Here is a 17,749-nt window from a genome sequence, read left to right on the forward strand (position 1 = left end):
TTGTATTTTTGAAGCCAGTGTGTGCGTAGTAGTGAATAAAAGCAGATCAAAAGTACTCAAATACAACCACTTGTACACATCAAAAGAAAAATTCAGTTCACATCAATTTTATTTGTGCCAATTTTAAAACTTTAGGGTAACATCCCTACAATAACGCAGAGATTGTAGGGATGTTAACTTGCAATATTATATAATATTGCAAGTTAACATCCCTACAATAATGCAGAGAAAACCCAACAATCCGAAGATCCCCTATGAGCAAGCACTTGGCGACAGTGGGAAGGAAAAACTCCCTTTTAATAGGAAGAAACCTTCAGTAGAACCAGGCTCAGTGAGGGGCGGCCATCTACCTCGACCGGTTGGGGGTGATGAAGCGACATAGATGAAATGCATGTCACTTCCTCACACATGCAGAGATGTCCTTATTGTCTTACATTTATGATGTTATAGCAAATACAGCCTCTCCTGGGTTACGGATGTAATATACCCTCAGGATGGGCGGGTATTAAATTTTTTTCTGATATTGTCTCTTTGTGATTTATTTTGACTTTGGAAACAAAGAAATAGATATTTTTTAACCAGCTTAAAAGCTGATTATTTCTTTGGGGTCAGTGTGAGAACTGGTAGGAGGATTTTTTAGATGTGGTTGGGTTTGGCTGAAGGCCGGCGCTTGAGTAGTTTTGCACCAGGATTGTATACTCTACGTAGAGTTGACTGGGAAGTAAGTTCAGGTGAATGGGGATGAAACATTTCTTCTTCTGCCTTGGGAGTAACAGTGGACTTGAGGTTGAGTGAGCTCCTAGACTCAGACTGCTTCTTTGAGTTGTCTACAGTTTTAGACCGGGCCCTAGTGGAAATAGGAGGTAGCAGGCCATGCACTGCTTTTAGCTTACTGTCATATGTGGTAAGCTTGTTACCCTTTTTACCCTTAAGGTCTCTAATTTCTTTCTGTTGTTCTTTCAGCTCATTGTCGCCTTTGGATGGAAAGTATTCCACATTACTCAGGTCAAATCTCACCTTTTTCCGGGCTATTTGTTCATCCCCATCCTTTCTTTGCTGCTCTGGGGAGGCTTTTTTCTCGACTTGCACAGTGCGGCCGAGCGTGTCATAAAGTCCCTTCAGCTGTTGCAGCAGATCGTCATTTTCTTTTTTCTGTACTGCATTCTTTTGTCGTTGAATGCCAATGTCAGTTTCCAGTTCTTCTATTACTTGCTCAAGCTTAAATACTGTGTGTTTGGACTTTGTCAGAGCTTTCTCAACCTCTTCTTTGTCCTCCACAGTTTGCGTCAACTTTGACTTCACTGTGAAGAGGTTGTCATTTGCAGAGCTAAGCTGTTTCTCGTGTTCTTTCTTTTGTTCTGCCTGCTGCAGTTTGATAATGTCCAGCTCAGTCTTTACAGCATTATAGCTGGTCTTAGCATTGGCAAGGTCTACGTTTGTCTCTTGGAGTTCTTGAGCCTTTTCTTTGATTTTATTCTGAAGTGTCTTTATAGTGTCTCTAGCTGTATAGAGTTCGTTCTCAATGCAGAACTTTGTCTCAGAAAGGAGCACTTTATCAGACCTAAGATTTTCACGTCTCTTTATCTCCAGTTCCAGATCGTTTTCTGCTTTGCTAAGAGCAGTTTTCAGACGGGCTATGTTATTTTCTTGGGATGAAATTTTCTTCCCAGACTCCTGCGTCTCATTTTCAAATATAATTATTTGCTTAGTTTTAACCTCAAGGCAGTTTTCCAGACGGTCGATAGTAAAACGTTGCCTTGCCAGCTCCTTTATCTGACTTTCAGATTCCAGGACTTTAGCTTTTAACTCTTTCCTCAACGTTATGTTGTTACATTCCTTCTCCCTAAGACGTACTTTCAGTTCATCATTTTTCTTTGTCAGTTGGTTTTTCTCATCTATTGCCCAGCGCTTTCCCGCTTTATACTCCTCATTTTGTCTTTGACACTTTTTAAGTTCAGCCTGTAGTTTCTCTTTTTCTTCTTCCACACTTTTAACTTTCTGTTGACGGCAGTACACCTCCCCAGGTAGTGTAAGAAGCTCGTCTATCCTTCTTTCAAGGAAGTCATTACGATGAATGTACTTCTCATTGTTCTGAATCTCAGTCTGAAGCTGCTCATTTTGTTTCTGCAGTTCTTTAAGTGTTTCATTTTTTTCCTCAGTCGTCTTGCTTAGCTTCATCTTGAGTTCTTGTTTTTCCTGCTCATTTTTGATTTTAAGGACAACCAGAGATTCCACCTCCTTTTCTTTCTTGTCCCGCATCGTTTTTTCAGTGGCACACTTATTTTCAAGGTGTTTGATTGCCTTATGAAGAGCCCGAATTTTTGCCTCATATTTGTTTGTGAGATCTACATTCTGTGACTCTGCGGACCTTAGCTGGGATTTGGTTTCCAGCAAAACATTTTCCATTTTTTCCATCTTTTCATCTTTGGATTCCTCTGTCATCTTCGCAACCAGTTCCTGTTCTTCTTTCAAAGATGCCTCAAGACTTGAAATCTTACAATTCTTTTCATCGATTTCCTCAAGCTGAAGTTTTTCAGCTTGTTTGTAATTTTCTATCTCATATCTGAGCACCTGCATTTCTTTGGACTCCTCTTTCATCTTCGCAACCAGTTCCTGCTCTTCTTTCAAAGATGCCTCAAGACTTGAAATCTTACAATTCTTTTCATCGATTTCCTCCAACTGAAGCTTTTCAGCTTGTTTGTACTTTTCTATCTCATTTCTGAGCACCTGCATTTCTTTGGACTCCTCTTTCATCTTTGCAACCAGTCCCTGCTCTTCTTTCAAAGATGCCTCAAGACTTGAAATCCTACAATTCTTTTCTTGGATTTCCTCAAGCTGAAGTTTTTCAGCTTGTTTGTAATTTTCTATCTCATTTCTGAGCATCTGCATATCAAAGTAGCTTAGGGAGCTCATTTTGAAATGAATGTATTTAGTTTAGTTTATACGACGTGTTATTCTGTGTTTGAAAAATGATCTACTCAATGAGACAAAGTGTTCGCAAGTGGAAACTGTTAGTTCAGAACTATAGCGATCTATGGGTTCAAGGTATGTACTCGAGGGATATTTATAGGCTCTGACTCCGCCCCCAGAACTGTCTTCAAAGGAGTTCAAGTGACGTTATCGCCGAACGTCGTGACATTCAAAGGACAGTCTATTATGATGTCATTTTGTACCAGAATGGGTTCAATTTGATATTGTGTCTTTGCAAGTTTGTTCAACTTGCATTGCGATTTCTTTTTTTAGCAGACTTTAGCGATCCTTCTACTTGGGCTGTCTTCAAGTTTAAGGTATCTGTCGTTTCCCACCGTATCCCGCCCCGATCGATCCATTTATGTACGAGCCCATCCGCCCCCGGATCCGTTCATCGGGGCTCATCGCTACTGTTGTAGTCACTTGTCCGGAGCTAACAACAGCTGTTGAGCTGACTATTAAGCTAACATTATGCCCGCTAGTGTTACGTGTCCTACAAGTCACACTTTTTCTGTGATAAACAGTTGAATTAAATTCTTACAGCGTATGAGAGGTTGGCAGCGTCAAAACATTAGCAATAGGTGACAATAACGAGTGCTGGAGGATTTATTTAGTTATTTATTTAGATCCATTTCTTCAGTATAAGAAGCCATACTATCAGAACACCGCAATACAGATACAACTAATAGGCTACTTATTCTGCAGAAAAACTTTCACCATTTGTGCTTAAGAGTATATGAATTTATATGACTACTGCTTATGTTGAAGATTAAGCTCAGTTTTAATATTTCATGTCATTCTATAATGATCATAGCGTATGCAGAGATGACACATATTTGTCCATTTTAATATTCAGCTGAGCATGAATGGAATGTCAGAGTGGTGTCTGACAGTATATATGTATGTTATTATAATGAACACAGTGTATATATGTATGAATGTTTGATTCAAAGATAAGATTAGACATTTAAAATAAATGAATAACAAACAAAAATCTAGCAGGTTGAGCACTGTGTGAAGCAGGAAACATTCAAGCAGATGAAAAATATATTAAATGAAAATACTGAGCTTATCGTTGATCAGCTTGGATTGTGTAGATCACAAATCTTTTGGTCTGAATCTTTTTTTATTTAATTCTTATAATATCCATCGTGACTCTCTTTTTCATCAGTGGAACTCTGTCCCAGTCTGCTCCACCACCGGGAGATTCTCCGCTGTCCACGATGTCTTCACTGTGGATGCCATGTTTGTGTCTTATCTATCGTAGGTCCTGCAGGGAAATGGTGTGACTATGTCTCTCATCATACCGTCCCTCATTGGACTTGATAAAACCTTGGAGAATTGTGTCACCAACTACACCCACTTCTGCAAGGCCCTGCGCACAGGCCTCTACACACACTTCCAGCCAGTGATTCACCAGAAGGACATGATACTAGCTGCTGTGCTGGATCCTAGGATCAAACTGCAGGTACCAAATTAGGCCAGAAGCATAGTGGACTTCTGTAGATTTATATTTAATTGAATATGCGTGTTGAGTAGATATAGGAAAAAAATGTGTGTACATTTAAAACAACCATTTTTTTTGCAGCCGTTTTCTGATGACAACCAGGATGAACAGAATGATTTCCTAACACCTCCGTCAAAATCTGAGGCTCGCAGCATTGTTGAGTCCACATTAGAAAACATGGAAGCCTCAACTTTTCCTACTGTTGAGGCAGAGAAAGATCAGACAGGCAGTGGGCTGGAGCACGATGTGAAAGAAGAAAGCCAGACAGATGGCGTGATGGACACTTGTGCTGGCAGCTCAGACAACAACTGTCCTGAAATCAGTGAAAACGACCTCAAGAGGAAGTCCATCTTCAACTTCCTTCAGCCTCCTGCAAAGACTCTAAAGATGTCAGAGTTCGACGTGTACCTGTCTGAACCGCTGTGGGAAAGCAACTCTACTCTTCAGTACTGGAAATGTGCTTCTCGATTCCCGAAGCTCCAAGGCCTCGCCAAGAAGCTGCTGGCGGTGCCCGCCACATCTGGAGGTTTTGACCGTTTCAGTCCGATGGCTGCGTGCATTGTGAAAGCAAAAAGGAACCGCTTGCCACCTCACACCACAGAGAGACTGCTACTATACAAAAACTCTGTAAAAGTGAAGACTGTTAAAAAGCCCAGTCGGGCTGCTAAACACTGATGGATAACAGCTGAGTGTGGCAGAGGTTTCACAGCATTAAACAGAAACTCTGCCTCTACTTTTAAAAACTGTGCCATACGCTAAGAAGGAGGGTGAACTGCTAATACCTCTTATATTGTAGCAAATGAATCAGCTGACTCTTTCTTCCTAGAACGCATTTGCTGGTCTGCATTAAAAAAACAAAACAACAAGTCCTGTGTTACAGCTGGTTTCATCAGTTTGTTAAAGGGACGCATTCTGGTCAATGATCCTCACAGCTTCATCCTCACAGAGCCCATTTAATAATGGGCTCTGCAGAGGAGCTAAAGAAGAGTCCAGCATGTTGCTCTGACTGTGTAACTCCTAAAGGTACAGTAACGGCAACATTGCCTAGTGACTGATCAGGCCAGCTACAACTACACATGTTTCTTTTCCAAATATTTATTTATAAGTGACTTATGTATGTATGTATGTATATATATGTATATATTGTACTATTCTTAGTCAGCGTATTGTCTGTCTTGTCTTAATGTTGGTTTAAAATGGAGCACTGTAACAAAAAATAATTTCCCCCAGGGATCAATAAAGTATTCTGATTCTGATTCTGATTCTGATTTCTGTTTCTCATATAAACCATCTCAGTGACTTCAGCAGAGATATTTTGTTAGTCAGGGTAAATACAAGGATTAGCTACCGAACATGTGCTTTTGCTCAATGTCTGACTGCGAGTGACTGAGAATGTGTTTACTTTAAAAAATGAAATATGTATTTGGCCACAGTAACTAAAGGTTCGCTAACTAAAAACTAACTAAAATGTAGCTTTAAAAATAGCTGAGAACAGCCTATTTTAATAACCTCACTCCACTTCCTGCCACTGTACAAAAATGAAGCCAAAATTCCCTTTTCATGGGGACTGCCATCACTTTGTATTTTTGAAGCCAGTGTGTGCGTAGTAGTGAATAAAAGCAGATCAAAAGTACTCAAATACAACCACTTGTACACATCAAAAGAAAAATTCAGTTCACATCAATTTTATTTGTGCCAATTTTAAAACTTTAGGGTAACATCCCTACAATAACGCAGAGATTGTAGGGATGTTAACTTGCAATATTATATAATATTGCAAGTTAACATCCCTACAATAATGCAGAGAAAACCCAACAATCCGAAGATCCCCTATGAGCAAGCACTTGGCGACAGTGGGAAGGAAAAACTCCCTTTTAATAGGAAGAAACCTTCAGTAGAACCAGGCTCAGTGAGGGGCGGCCATCTACCTCGACCGGTTGGGGGTGATGAAGCGACATAGATGAAATGCATGTCACTTCCTCACACATGCAGAGATGTCCTTATTGTCTTACATTTATGATGTTATAGCAAATACAGCCTCTCCTGGGTTACGGATGTAATATACCCTCAGGATGGGCGGGTATTAAATTTTTTTCTGATATTGTCTCTTTGTGATTTATTTTGACTTTGGAAACAAAGAAATAGATATTTTTTAACCAGCTTAAAAGCTGATTATTTCTTTGGGGTCAGTGTGAGAACTGGTAGGAGGATTTTTTAGATGTGGTTGGGTTTGGCTGAAGGCCGGCGCTTGAGTAGTTTTGCACCAGGATTGTATACTCTACGTAGAGTTGACTGGGAAGTAAGTTCAGGTGAATGGGGATGAAACATTTCTTCTTCTGCCTTGGGAGTAACAGTGGACTTGAGGTTGAGTGAGCTCCTAGACTCAGACTGCTTCTTTGAGTTGTCTACAGTTTTAGACCGGGCCCTAGTGGAAATAGGAGGTAGCAGGCCATGCACTGCTTTTAGCTTACTGTCATATGTGGTAAGCTTGTTACCCTTTTTACCCTTAAGGTCTCTAATTTCTTTCTGTTGTTCTTTCAGCTCATTGTCGCCTTTGGATGGAAAGTATTCCGCATTACTCAGGTCAAATCTCACCTTTTTCCGGGCTATTTGTTCATCCCCATCCTTTCTTTGCTGCTCTGGGGAGGCTTTTTTCTCGACTTGCACAGTGCGGCCGAGCGTGTCATAAAGTCCCTTCAGCTGTTGCAGCAGATCGTCATTTTCTTTTTTCTGTACTGCATTCTTTTGTCGTTGAATGCCAATGTCAGTTTCCAGTTCTTCTATTACTTGCTCAAGCTTAAATACTGTGTGTTTGGACTTTGTCAGAGCTTTCTCAACCTCTTCTTTGTCCTCCACAGTTTGCGTCAACTTTGACTTCACTGTGAAGAGGTTGTCATTTGCAGAGCTAAGCTGTTTCTCGTGTTCTTTCTTTTGTTCTGCCTGCTGCAGTTTGATAATGTCCAGCTCAGTCTTTACAGCATTATAGCTGGTCTTAGCATTGGCAAGGTCTACGTTTGTCTCTTGGAGTTCTTGAGCCTTTTCTTTGATTTTATTCTGAAGTGTCTTTATAGTGTCTCTAGCTGTATAGAGTTCGTTCTCAATGCAGAACTTTGTCTCAGAAAGGAGCACTTTATCAGACCTAAGATTTTCACGTCTCTTTATCTCCAGTTCCAGATCGTTTTCTGCTTTGCTAAGAGCAGTTTTCAGACGGGCTATGTTATTTTCTTGGGATGAAATTTTCTTCCCAGACTCCTGCGTCTCATTTTCAAATATAATTATTTGCTTAGTTTTAACCTCAAGGCAGTTTTCCAGACGGTCGATAGTAAAACGTTGCCTTGCCAGCTCCTTTATCTGACTTTCAGATTCCAGGACTTTAGCTTTTAACTCTTTCCTCAACGTTATGTTGTTACATTCCTTCTCCCTAAGACGTACTTTCAGTTCATCATTTTTCTTTGTCAGTTGGTTTTTCTCGTCTATTGCCCAGCGCTTTCCCGCTTTATACTCCTCATTTTGTCTTTGACACTTTTTAAGTTCAGCCTGTAGTTTCTCTTTTTCTTCTTCCACACTTTTAACTTTCTGTTGACGGCAGTACACCTCCCCAGGTAGTGTAAGAAGCTCGTCTATCCTTCTTTCAAGGAAGTCATTACGATGAATGTACTTCTCATTGTTCTGAATCTCAGTCTGAAGCTGCTCATTTTGTTTCTGCAGTTCTTTAAGTGTTTCATTTTTTTCCTCAGTCGTCTTGCTTAGCTTCATCTTGAGTTCTTGTTTTTCCTGCTCATTTTTGATTTTAAGGACAACCAGAGATTCCACCTCCTTTTCTTTCTTGTCCCGCATCGTTTTTTCAGTGGCACACTTATTTTCAAGGTGTTTGATTGCCTTATGAAGAGCCCGAATTTTTGCCTCATATTTGTTTGTGAGATCTACATTCTGTGACTCTGCGGACCTTAGCTGGGATTTGGTTTCCAGCAAAACATTTTCCATTTTTTCCATCTTTTCATCTTTGGATTCCTCTGTCATCTTCACAACCAGTTCCTGTTCTTCTTTCAAAGATGCCTCAAGACTTGAAATCTTACAATTCTTTTCATCGATTTCCTCAAGCTGAAGTTTTTCAGCTTGTTTGTAATTTTCTATCTCATATCTGAGCACCTGCATTTCTTTGGACTCCTCTTTCATCTTCGCAACCAGTTCCTGCTCTTCTTTCAAAGATGCCTCAAGACTTGAAATCTTACAATTCTTTTCATCGATTTCCTCCAACTGAAGCTTTTCAGCTTGTTTGTACTTTTCTATCTCATTTCTGAGCACCTGCATTTCTTTGGACTCCTCTTTCATCTTTGCAACCAGTCCCTGCTCTTCTTTCAAAGATGCCTCAAGACTTGAAATCCTACAATTCTTTTCTTGGATTTCCTCAAGCTGAAGTTTTTCAGCTTGTTTGTAATTTTCTATCTCATTTCTGAGCATCTGCATATCAAAGTAGCTTAGGGAGCTCATTTTGAAATGAATGTATTTAGTTTAGTTTATACGACGTGTTATTCTGTGTTTGAAAAATGATCTACTCAATGAGACAAAGTGTTCGCAAGTGGAAACTGTTAGTTCAGAACTATAGCGATCTATGGGTTCAAGGTATGTACTCGAGGGATATTTATAGGCTCTGACTCCGCCCCCAGAACTGTCTTCAAAGGAGTTCAAGTGACGTTATCGCCGAACGTCGTGACATTCAAAGGACAGTCTATTATGATGTCATTTTGTACCAGAATGGGTTCAATTTGATATTGTGTCTTTGCAAGTTTGTTCAACTTGCATTGCGATTTCTTTTTTTAGCAGACTTTAGCGATCCTTCTACTTGGGCTGTCTTCAAGTTTAAGGTATCTGTCGTTTCCCACCGTATCCCGCCCCGATCGATCCATTTATGTACGAGCCCATCCGCCCCCGGATCCGTTCATCGGGGCTCATCGCTACTGTTGTAGTCACTTGTCCGGAGCTAACAACAGCTGTTGAGCTGACTATTAAGCTAACATTATGCCCGCTAGTGTTACGTGTCCTACAAGTCACACTTTTTCTGTGATAAACAGTTGAATTAAATTCTTACAGCGTATGAGAGGTTGGCAGCGTCAAAACATTAGCAATAGGTGACAATAACGAGTGCTGGAGGATTTATTTAGTTATTTATTTAGATCCATTTCTTCAGTATAAGAAGCCATACTATCAGAACACCGCAATACAGATACAACTAATAGGCTACTTATTCTGCAGAAAAACTTTCACCATTTGTGCTTAAGAGTATATGAATTTATATGACTACTGCTTATGTTGAAGATTAAGCTCAGTTTTAATATTTCATGTCATTCTATAATGATCATAGCGTATGCAGAGATGACACATATTTGTCCATTTTAATATTCAGCTGAGCATGAATGGAATGTCAGAGTGGTGTCTGACAGTATATATGTATGTTATTATAATGAACACAGTGTATATATGTATGAATGTTTGATTCAAAGATAAGATTAGACATTTAAAATAAATGAATAACAAACAAAAATCTAGCAGGTTGAGCACTGTGTGAAGCAGGAAACATTCAAGCAGATGAAAAATATATTAAATGAAAATACTGAGCTTATCGTTGATCAGCTTGGATTGTGTAGATCACAAATCTTTTGGTCTGAATCTTTTTTTATTTAATTCTTATAATATCCATCGTGACTCTCTTTTTCATCAGTGGAACTCTGTCCCAGTCTGCTCCACCACCGGGAGATTCTCCGCTGTCCACGATGTCTTCACTGTGGATGCCATGTTTGTGTCTTATCTATCGTAGGTCCTGCAGGGAAATGGTGTGACTATGTCTCTCATCATACCGTCCCTCATTGGACTTGATAAAACCTTGGAGAATTGTGTCACCAACTACACCCACTTCTGCAAGGCCCTGCGCACAGGCCTCTACACACACTTCCAGCCAGTGATTCACCAGAAGGACATGATACTAGCTGCTGTGCTGGATCCTAGGATCAAACTGCAGGTACCAAATTAGGCCAGAAGCATAGTGGACTTCTGTAGATTTATATTTAATTGAATATGCGTGTTGAGTAGATAAAGGAAAAAAATGTGTGTACATTTAAAACAACCATTTTTTTTGCAGCCGTTTTCTGATGACAACCAGGATGAACAGAATGATTTCCTAACACCTCCGTCAAAATCTGAGGCTCGCAGCATTGTTGAGTCCACATTAGAAAACATGGAAGCCTCAACTTTTCCTACTGTTGAGGCAGAGAAAGATCAGACAGGCAGTGGGCTGGAGCACGATGTGAAAGAAGAAAGCCAGACAGATGGCGTGATGGACACTTGTGCTGGCAGCTCAGACAACAACTGTCCTGAAATCAGTGAAAACGACCTCAAGAGGAAGTCCATCTTCAACTTCCTTCAGCCTCCTGCAAAGACTCTAAAGATGTCAGAGTTCGACGTGTACCTGTCTGAACCGCTGTGGGAAAGCAGTACTGGAAATGTGCTTCTCGATTCCCGAAGCTCCAAGGCCTCGCCAAGAAGCTGCTGGCGGTGCCCGCCACATCTGGAGGTTTTGACCGTTTCAGTCCGATGGCTGCGTGCATTGTGAAAGCAAAAAGGAACCGCTTGCCACCTCACCCCACAGAGAGACTGCTACTATACAAAAACTCTGTAAAAGTGAAGACTGTTAAAAAGCCCAGTCGGGCTGCTAAACACTGATGGATAACAGCTGAGTGTGGCAGAGCTTGCACAGCATTAAACAGAAACTCTGCCTCTACTTTTAAAAACTGTGCCATACGCTAAGAAGGAGGGTGAACTGCTAATACCTCTTATATTGTAGCAAATGAATCAGCTGACTCTTTCTTCCTAGAACGCATTTGCTGGTCTGCATTAAAAAAACAAAACAACAAGTCCTGTGTTACAGCTGGTTTCATCAGTTTGTTAAAGGGACGCATTCTGGTCAATGATCCTCACAGCTTCATCCTCACAGAGCCCATTTAATAATGGGCTCTGCAGAGGAGCTAAAGAAGAGTCCAGCATGTTGCTCTGACTGTGTAACTCCTAAAGGTACAGTAACGGCAACATTGCCTAGTGACTGATCAGGCCAGTAACATTTCTGTTTCTCATATAAACCATCTCAGTGACTTCAGCAGAGATATTTTGTTAGTCAGGGTAAATACAAGGATTAGCTAGGATTAGCTCAATGTCTGACTGCGAGTGACTGAGAATGTGTTTACTTTAAAAAATGAAATATGTATTTGGCCACAGTAACTAAAGGTTCGCTAACTAAAAACTAACTAAAATGTAGCTTTAAAAATAGCTGAGAACAGCCTATTTTAATAACCTCACTCCACTTCCTGCCACTGTACAAAAATGAAGCCAAAATTCCCTTTTCATGGGGACTGCCATCACTTTGTATTTTTGAAGCCAGTGTGTGCGTAGTAGTGAATAAAAGCAGATCAAAAGTACTCAAATACAACCACTTGTACACATCAAAAGAAAAATTCAGTTCACATCAATTTTATTTGTGCCAATTTTAAAACTTTAGGGTAACATCCCTACAATAACGCAGAGATTGTAGGGATGTTAACTTGCAATATTATATAATATTGCAAGTTAACATCCCTACAATAATGCAGAGAAAACCCAACAATCCGAAGATCCCCTATGAGCAAGCACTTGGCGACAGTGGGAAGGAAAAACTCCCTTTTAATAGGAAGAAACCTTCAGTAGAACCAGGCTCAGTGAGGGGCGGCCATCTACCTCGACCGGTTGGGGGTGATGAAGCGACATAGATGAAATGCATGTCACTTCCTCACACATGCAGAGATGTCCTTATTGTCTTACATTTATGATGTTATAGCAAATACAGCCTCTCCTGGGTTACGGATGTAATATACCCTCAGGATGGGCGGGTATTAAATTTTTTTCTGATATTGTCTCTTTGTGATTTATTTTGACTTTGGAAACAAAGAAATAGATATTTTTTAACCAGCTTAAAAGCTGATTATTTCTTTGGGGTCAGTGTGAGAACTGGTAGGAGGATTTTTTAGATGTGGTTGGGTTTGGCTGAAGGCCGGCGCTTGAGTAGTTTTGCACCAGGATTGTATACTCTACGTAGAGTTGACTGGGAAATAAGTTCAGGTGAATGGGGATGAAACATTTCTTCTTCTGCCTTGGGAGTAACAGTGGACTTGAGGTTGAGTGAGCTCCTAGACTCAGACTGCTTCTTTGAGTTGTCTACAGTTTTAGACCGGGCCCTAGTGGAAATAGGAGGTAGCAGGCCATGCACTGCTTTTAGCTTACTGTCATATGTGGTAAGCTTGTTACCCTTTTTACCCTTAAGGTCTCTAATTTCTTTCTGTTGTTCTTTCAGCTCATTGTCGCCTTTGGATGGAAAGTATTCCACATTACTCAGGTCAAATCTCACCTTTTTCCGGGCTATTTGTTCATCCCCATCCTTTCTTTGCTGCTCTGGGGAGGCTTTTTTCTCGACTTGCACAGTGCGGCCGAGCGTGTCATAAAGTCCCTTCAGCTGTTGCAGCAGATCGTCATTTTCTTTTTTCTGTACTGCATTCTTTTGTCGTTGAATGCCAATGTCAGTTTCCAGTTCTTCTATTACTTGCTCAAGCTTAAATACTGTGTGTTTGGACTTTGTCAGAGCTTTCTCAACCTCTTCTTTGTCCTCCACAGTTTGCGTCAACTTTGACTTCACTGTGAAGAGGTTGTCATTTGCAGAGCTAAGCTGTTTCTTGTGTTCTTTCTTTTGTTCTGCCTGCTGCAGTTTGATAATGTCCAGCTCAGTCTTTACAGCATTATAGCTGGTCTTAGCATTGGCAAGGTCTACGTTTGTCTCTTGGAGTTCTTGAGCCTTTTCTTTGATTTTATTCTGAAGTGTCTTTATAGTGTCTCTAGCTGTATAGAGTTCGTTCTCAATGCAGAACTTTGTCTCAGAAAGGAGCACTTTATCAGACCTAAGATTTTCACGTCTCTTTATCTCCAGTTCCAGATCGTTTTCTGCTTTGCTAAGAGCAGTTTTCAGACGGGCTATGTTATTTTCTTGGGATGAAATTTTCTTCCCAGACTCCTGCGTCTCATTTTCAAATATAATTATTTGCTTAGTTTTAACCTCAAGGCAGTTTTCCAGACGGTCGATAGTAAAACGTTGCCTTGCCAGCTCCTTTATCTGACTTTCAGATTCCAGGACTTTAGCTTTTAACTCTTTCCTCAACGTTATGTTGTTACATTCCTTCTCCCTAAGACGTACTTTCAGTTCATCATTTTTCTTTGTCAGTTGGTTTTTCTCGTCTATTGCCCAGCGCTTTCCCGCTTTATACTCCTCATTTTGTCTTTGACACTTTTTAAGTTCAGCCTGTAGTTTCTCTTTTTCTTCTTCCACACTTTTAACTTTCTGTTGACGGCAGTACACCTCCCCAGGTAGTGTAAGAAGCTCGTCTATCCTTCTTTCAAGGAAGTCATTACGATGAATGTACTTCTCATTGTTCTGAATCTCAGTCTGAAGCTGCTCATTTTGTTTCTGCAGTTCTTTAAGTGTTTCATTTTTTTCCTCAGTCGTCTTGCTTAGCTTCATCTTGAGTTCTTGTTTTTCCTGCTCATTTTTGATTTTAAGGACAACCAGAGATTCCACCTCCTTTTCTTTCTTGTCCCGCATTGTTTTTTCAGTGGCACACTTATTTTCAAGGTGTTTGATTGCCTTATGAAGAGCCCGAATTTTTGCCTCATATTTGTTTGTGAGATCTACATTCTGTGACTCTGCGGACCTTAGCTGGGATTTGGTTTCCAGCAAAACATTTTCCATTTTTTCCATCTTTTCATCTTTGGATTCCTCTGTCATCTTCACAACCAGTTCCTGTTCTTCTTTCAAAGATGCCTCAAGACTTGAAATCTTACAATTCTTTTCATCGATTTCCTCAAGCTGAAGTTTTTCAGCTTGTTTGTAATTTTCTATCTCATATCTGAGCACCTGCATTTCTTTGGACTCCTCTTTCATCTTCGCAACCAGTTCCTGCTCTTCTTTCAAAGATGCCTCAAGACTTGAAATCTTACAATTCTTTTCATCGATTTCCTCCAACTGAAGCTTTTCAGCTTGTTTGTACTTTTCTATCTCATATCTGAGCACCTGCATTTCTTTGGACTCCTCTTTCATCTTTGCAACCAGTCCCTGCTCTTCTTTCAAAGATGCCTCAAGACTTGAAATCCTACAATTCTTTTCTTGGATTTCCTCAAGCTGAAGTTTTTCAGCTTGTTTGTAATTTTCTATCTCATTTCTGAGCATCTGCATATCAAAGTAGCTTAGGGAGCTCATTTTGAAATGAATGTATTTAGTTTAGTTTATACGACGTGTTATTCTGTGTTTGAAAAATGATCTACTCAATGAGACAAAGTGTTCGCAAGTGGAAACTGTTAGTTCAGAACTATAGCGATCTATGGGTTCAAGGTATGTACTCGAGGGATATTTATAGGCTCTGACTCCGCCCCCAGAACTGTCTTCAAAGGAGTTCAAGTGACGTTATCGTCGAACGTCGTGACATTCAAAGGACAGTCTATTATGATGTCATTTTGTACCAGAATGGGTTCAATTTGATATTGTGTCTTTGCAAGTTTGTTCAACTTGCATTGCGATTTCTTTTTTTAGCAGACTTTAGCGATCCTTCTACTTGGGCTGTCTTCAAGTTTAAGGTATCTGTCGTTTCCCACCGTATCCCGCCCCGATCGATCCATTTATGTACGAGCCCATCCGCCCCCGGATCCGTTCATCGGGGCTCATCGCTACTGTTGTAGTCACTTGTCCGGAGCTAACAACAGCTGTTGAGCTGACTATTAAGCTAACATTATGCCCGCTAGTGTTACGTGTCCTACAAGTCACACTTTTTCTGTGATAAACAGTTGAATTAAATTCTTACAGCGTATGAGAGGTTGGCAGCGTCAAAACATTAGCAATAGGTGACAATAACGAGTGCTGGAGGATTTATTTAGTTATTTATTTAGATCCATTTCTTCAGTATAAGAAGCCATACTATCAGAACACCGCAATACAGATACAACTAATAGGCTACTTATTCTGCAGAAAAACTTTCACCATTTGTGCTTAAGAGTATATGAATTTATATGACTACTGCTTATGTTGAAGATTAAGCTCAGTTTTAATATTTCATGTCATTCTATAATGATCATAGCGTATGCAGAGATGACACATATTTGTCCATTTTAATATTCAGCTGAGCATGAATGGAATGTCAGAGTGGTGTCTGACAGTATATATGTATGTTATTATAATGAACACAGTGTATATATGTATGAATGTTTGATTCAAAGATAAGATTAGACATTTAAAATAAATGAATAACAAACAAAAATCTAGCAGGTTGAGCACTGTGTGAAGCAGGAAACATTCAAGCAGATGAAAAATATATTAAATGAAAATACTGAGCTTATCGTTGATCAGCTTGGATTGTGTAGATCACAAATCTTTTGGTCTGAATCTTTTTTTATTTAATTCTTATAATATCCATCGTGACTCTCTTTTTCATCAGTGGAACTCTGTCCCAGTCTGCTCCACCACCGGGAGATTCTCCGCTGTCCACGATGTCTTCACTGTGGATGCCATGTTTGTGTCTTATCTATCGTAGGTCCTGCAGGGAAATGGTGTGACTATGTCTCTCATCATACCGTCCCTCATTGGACTTGATAAAACCTTGGAGAATTGTGTCACCAACTACACCCACTTCTGCAAGGCCCTGCGCACAGGCCTCTACACACACTTCCAGCCAGTGATTCACCAGAAGGACATGATACTAGCTGCTGTGCTGGATCCTAGGATCAAACTGCAGGTACCAAATTAGGCCAGAAGCATAGTGGACTTCTGTAGATTTATATTTAATTGAATATGCGTGTTGAGTAGATAAAGGAAAAAAATGTGTGTACATTTAAAACAACCATTTTTTTTGCAGCCGTTTTCTGATGACAACCAGGATGAACAGAATGATTTCCTAACACCTCCGTCAAAATCTGAGGCTCGCAGCATTGTTGAGTCCACATTAGAAAACATGGAAGCCTCAACTTTTCCTACTGTTGAGGCAGAGAAAGATCAGACAGGCAGTGGGCTGGAGCACGATGTGAAAGAAGAAAGCCAGACAGATGGCGTGATGGACACTTGTGCTGGCAGCTCAGACAACAACTGTCCTGAAATCAGTGAAAACGACCTCAAGAGGAAGTCCATCTTCAACTTCCTTCAGCCTCCTGCAAAGACTCTAAAGATGTCAGAGTTCGACGTGTACCTGTCTGAACCGCTGTGGGAAAGCAACTCTACTCTTCAGTACTGGAAATGTGCTTCTCGATTCCCGAAGCTCCAAGGCCTCGCCAAGAAGCTGCTGGCGGTGCCCGCCACATCTGGAGGTTTTGACCGTTTCAGTCCGATGGCTGCGTGCATTGTGAAAGCAAAAAGGAACCGCTTGCCACCTCACCCCACAGAGAGACTGCTACTATACAAAAACTCTGTAAAAGTGAAGACTGTTAAAAAGCCCAGTCGGGCTGCTAAACACTGATGGATAACAGCTGAGTGTGGCAGAGGTTTCACAGCATTAAACAGAAACTCTGCCTCTACTTTTAAAAACTGTGCCATACGCTAAGAAGGAGGGTGAACTGCTAATACCTCTTATATTGTAGCAAATGAATCAGCTGACTCTTTCTTCCTAGAACGCATTTGCTGGTCTGCATTAAAAAAACAAAACAACAAGTCCTGTGTTACAGCTGGTTTCATCAGTTTGTTAAAGGGACGCATTCTGGTCAATGATCCTCACAGCTTCATCCTCACAGAGCCCATTTAATAATGGGCTCTGCAGAGGAGCTAAAGAAGAGTCCAGCATGTTGCTCTGACTGTGTAACTCCTAAAGGTACAGTAACTGCAACATTGCCTAGTGACTGATCAGGCCAGTAACATTTCTGTTTCTCATATAAACCATCTCAGTGACTTCAGCAGAGATATTTTGTTAGTCAGGGTAAATACAAGGATTAGCTAGGATTAGCTCAATGTCTGACTGCGAGTGACTGAGAATGTGTTTACTTTAAAAAATGAAATATGTATTTGGCCACAGTAACTAAAGGTTCGCTAACTAAAAACTAACTAAAATGTAGCTTTAAAAATAGCTGAGAACAGCCTATTTTAATAACCTCACTCCACTTCCTGCCACTGTACAAAAATGAAGCCAAAATTCCCTTTTCATGGGGACTGCCATCACTTTGTATTTTTGAAGC

The 17,749-nt window shown here is 40.4% G+C and overlaps 5 protein-coding genes across 5 annotated transcripts; 2 read left to right on the forward strand and 3 right to left on the reverse strand.

Annotated features, from left to right (window-relative positions):
* Positions 1–203: 203 nt before the first annotated feature.
* Positions 204–2,990, reverse strand: LOC147305117 (uncharacterized). Its single transcript, XM_086277487.1, has one exon. It carries the CDS (start codon positions 2,911–2,913, stop codon positions 637–639), a length of 2,277 nt encoding a protein of 758 aa, XP_086133613.1. The 5' UTR covers positions 2,914–2,990; the 3' UTR covers positions 204–636.
* Positions 2,991–4,243: 1,253 nt separating this feature from the next.
* Positions 4,244–5,152, forward strand: LOC147305118 (uncharacterized). Its single transcript, XM_086279028.1, has 2 exons — positions 4,244–4,438; positions 4,559–5,152. Exons 1-2 carry the CDS (start codon positions 4,262–4,264, stop codon positions 5,150–5,152), a joined length of 771 nt encoding a protein of 256 aa, XP_086135154.1. The 5' UTR covers positions 4,244–4,261.
* Positions 5,153–6,605: 1,453 nt separating this feature from the next.
* LOC147305119 (uncharacterized) lies at positions 6,606–9,045 on the reverse strand. Its single transcript, XM_086277533.1, has one exon. It carries the CDS (start codon positions 8,966–8,968, stop codon positions 6,692–6,694), a length of 2,277 nt encoding a protein of 758 aa, XP_086133659.1. The 5' UTR covers positions 8,969–9,045; the 3' UTR covers positions 6,606–6,691.
* A 3,393-nt stretch (positions 9,046–12,438) lies between these two features.
* On the reverse strand, positions 12,439–14,878 carry LOC147305120 (uncharacterized). Its single transcript, XM_086277571.1, has one exon. It carries the CDS (start codon positions 14,799–14,801, stop codon positions 12,525–12,527), a length of 2,277 nt encoding a protein of 758 aa, XP_086133697.1. The 5' UTR covers positions 14,802–14,878; the 3' UTR covers positions 12,439–12,524.
* A 1,271-nt stretch (positions 14,879–16,149) lies between these two features.
* LOC147305121 (uncharacterized) lies at positions 16,150–17,040 on the forward strand. The gene is made up of 2 exons (XM_086279035.1): positions 16,150–16,326; positions 16,447–17,040. The coding sequence occupies exons 1-2, from the start codon at positions 16,150–16,152 to the stop codon at positions 17,038–17,040; spliced, it is 771 nt and encodes a 256-aa protein (XP_086135161.1).
* Positions 17,041–17,749: the final 709 nt, after the last annotated feature.

The sequence above is a fragment of the Aulonocara sp. 'chitande type north' Nkhata Bay genome, linkage group LG20, assembly GCF_057382095.1.
Source record: "Aulonocara sp. 'chitande type north' Nkhata Bay isolate Kocher_YH1m ecotype deep benthic linkage group LG20, A_spYH_male_GT1.1, whole genome shotgun sequence".
Lineage (NCBI taxonomy): Eukaryota > Metazoa > Chordata > Actinopteri > Cichliformes > Cichlidae > Aulonocara > Aulonocara sp. 'chitande type north' Nkhata Bay.

Excerpts from the sequence above, each read along its gene's own strand:
- LOC147305117 (XM_086277487.1), bottom strand. The coding sequence starts at position 2,913 with ATGAGCTCCCTAAGCTACTTTGATATGCAGATGCTCAGAAATGAGATA.
- LOC147305118 (XM_086279028.1), top strand. The coding sequence starts at position 4,262 with ATGTCTCTCATCATACCGTCCCTCATTGGACTTGATAAAACCTTGGAG. Across the intron at positions 4,439-4,558 it reads ATCCTAGGATCAAACTGCAG|CCGTTTTCTGATGACAACCA; the intron begins GTACCAAATTAG and ends TTTTTTTTGCAG.
- LOC147305119 (XM_086277533.1), bottom strand. The coding sequence starts at position 8,968 with ATGAGCTCCCTAAGCTACTTTGATATGCAGATGCTCAGAAATGAGATA.
- LOC147305120 (XM_086277571.1), bottom strand. The coding sequence starts at position 14,801 with ATGAGCTCCCTAAGCTACTTTGATATGCAGATGCTCAGAAATGAGATA.
- LOC147305121 (XM_086279035.1), top strand. The coding sequence starts at position 16,150 with ATGTCTCTCATCATACCGTCCCTCATTGGACTTGATAAAACCTTGGAG. Across the intron at positions 16,327-16,446 it reads ATCCTAGGATCAAACTGCAG|CCGTTTTCTGATGACAACCA; the intron begins GTACCAAATTAG and ends TTTTTTTTGCAG.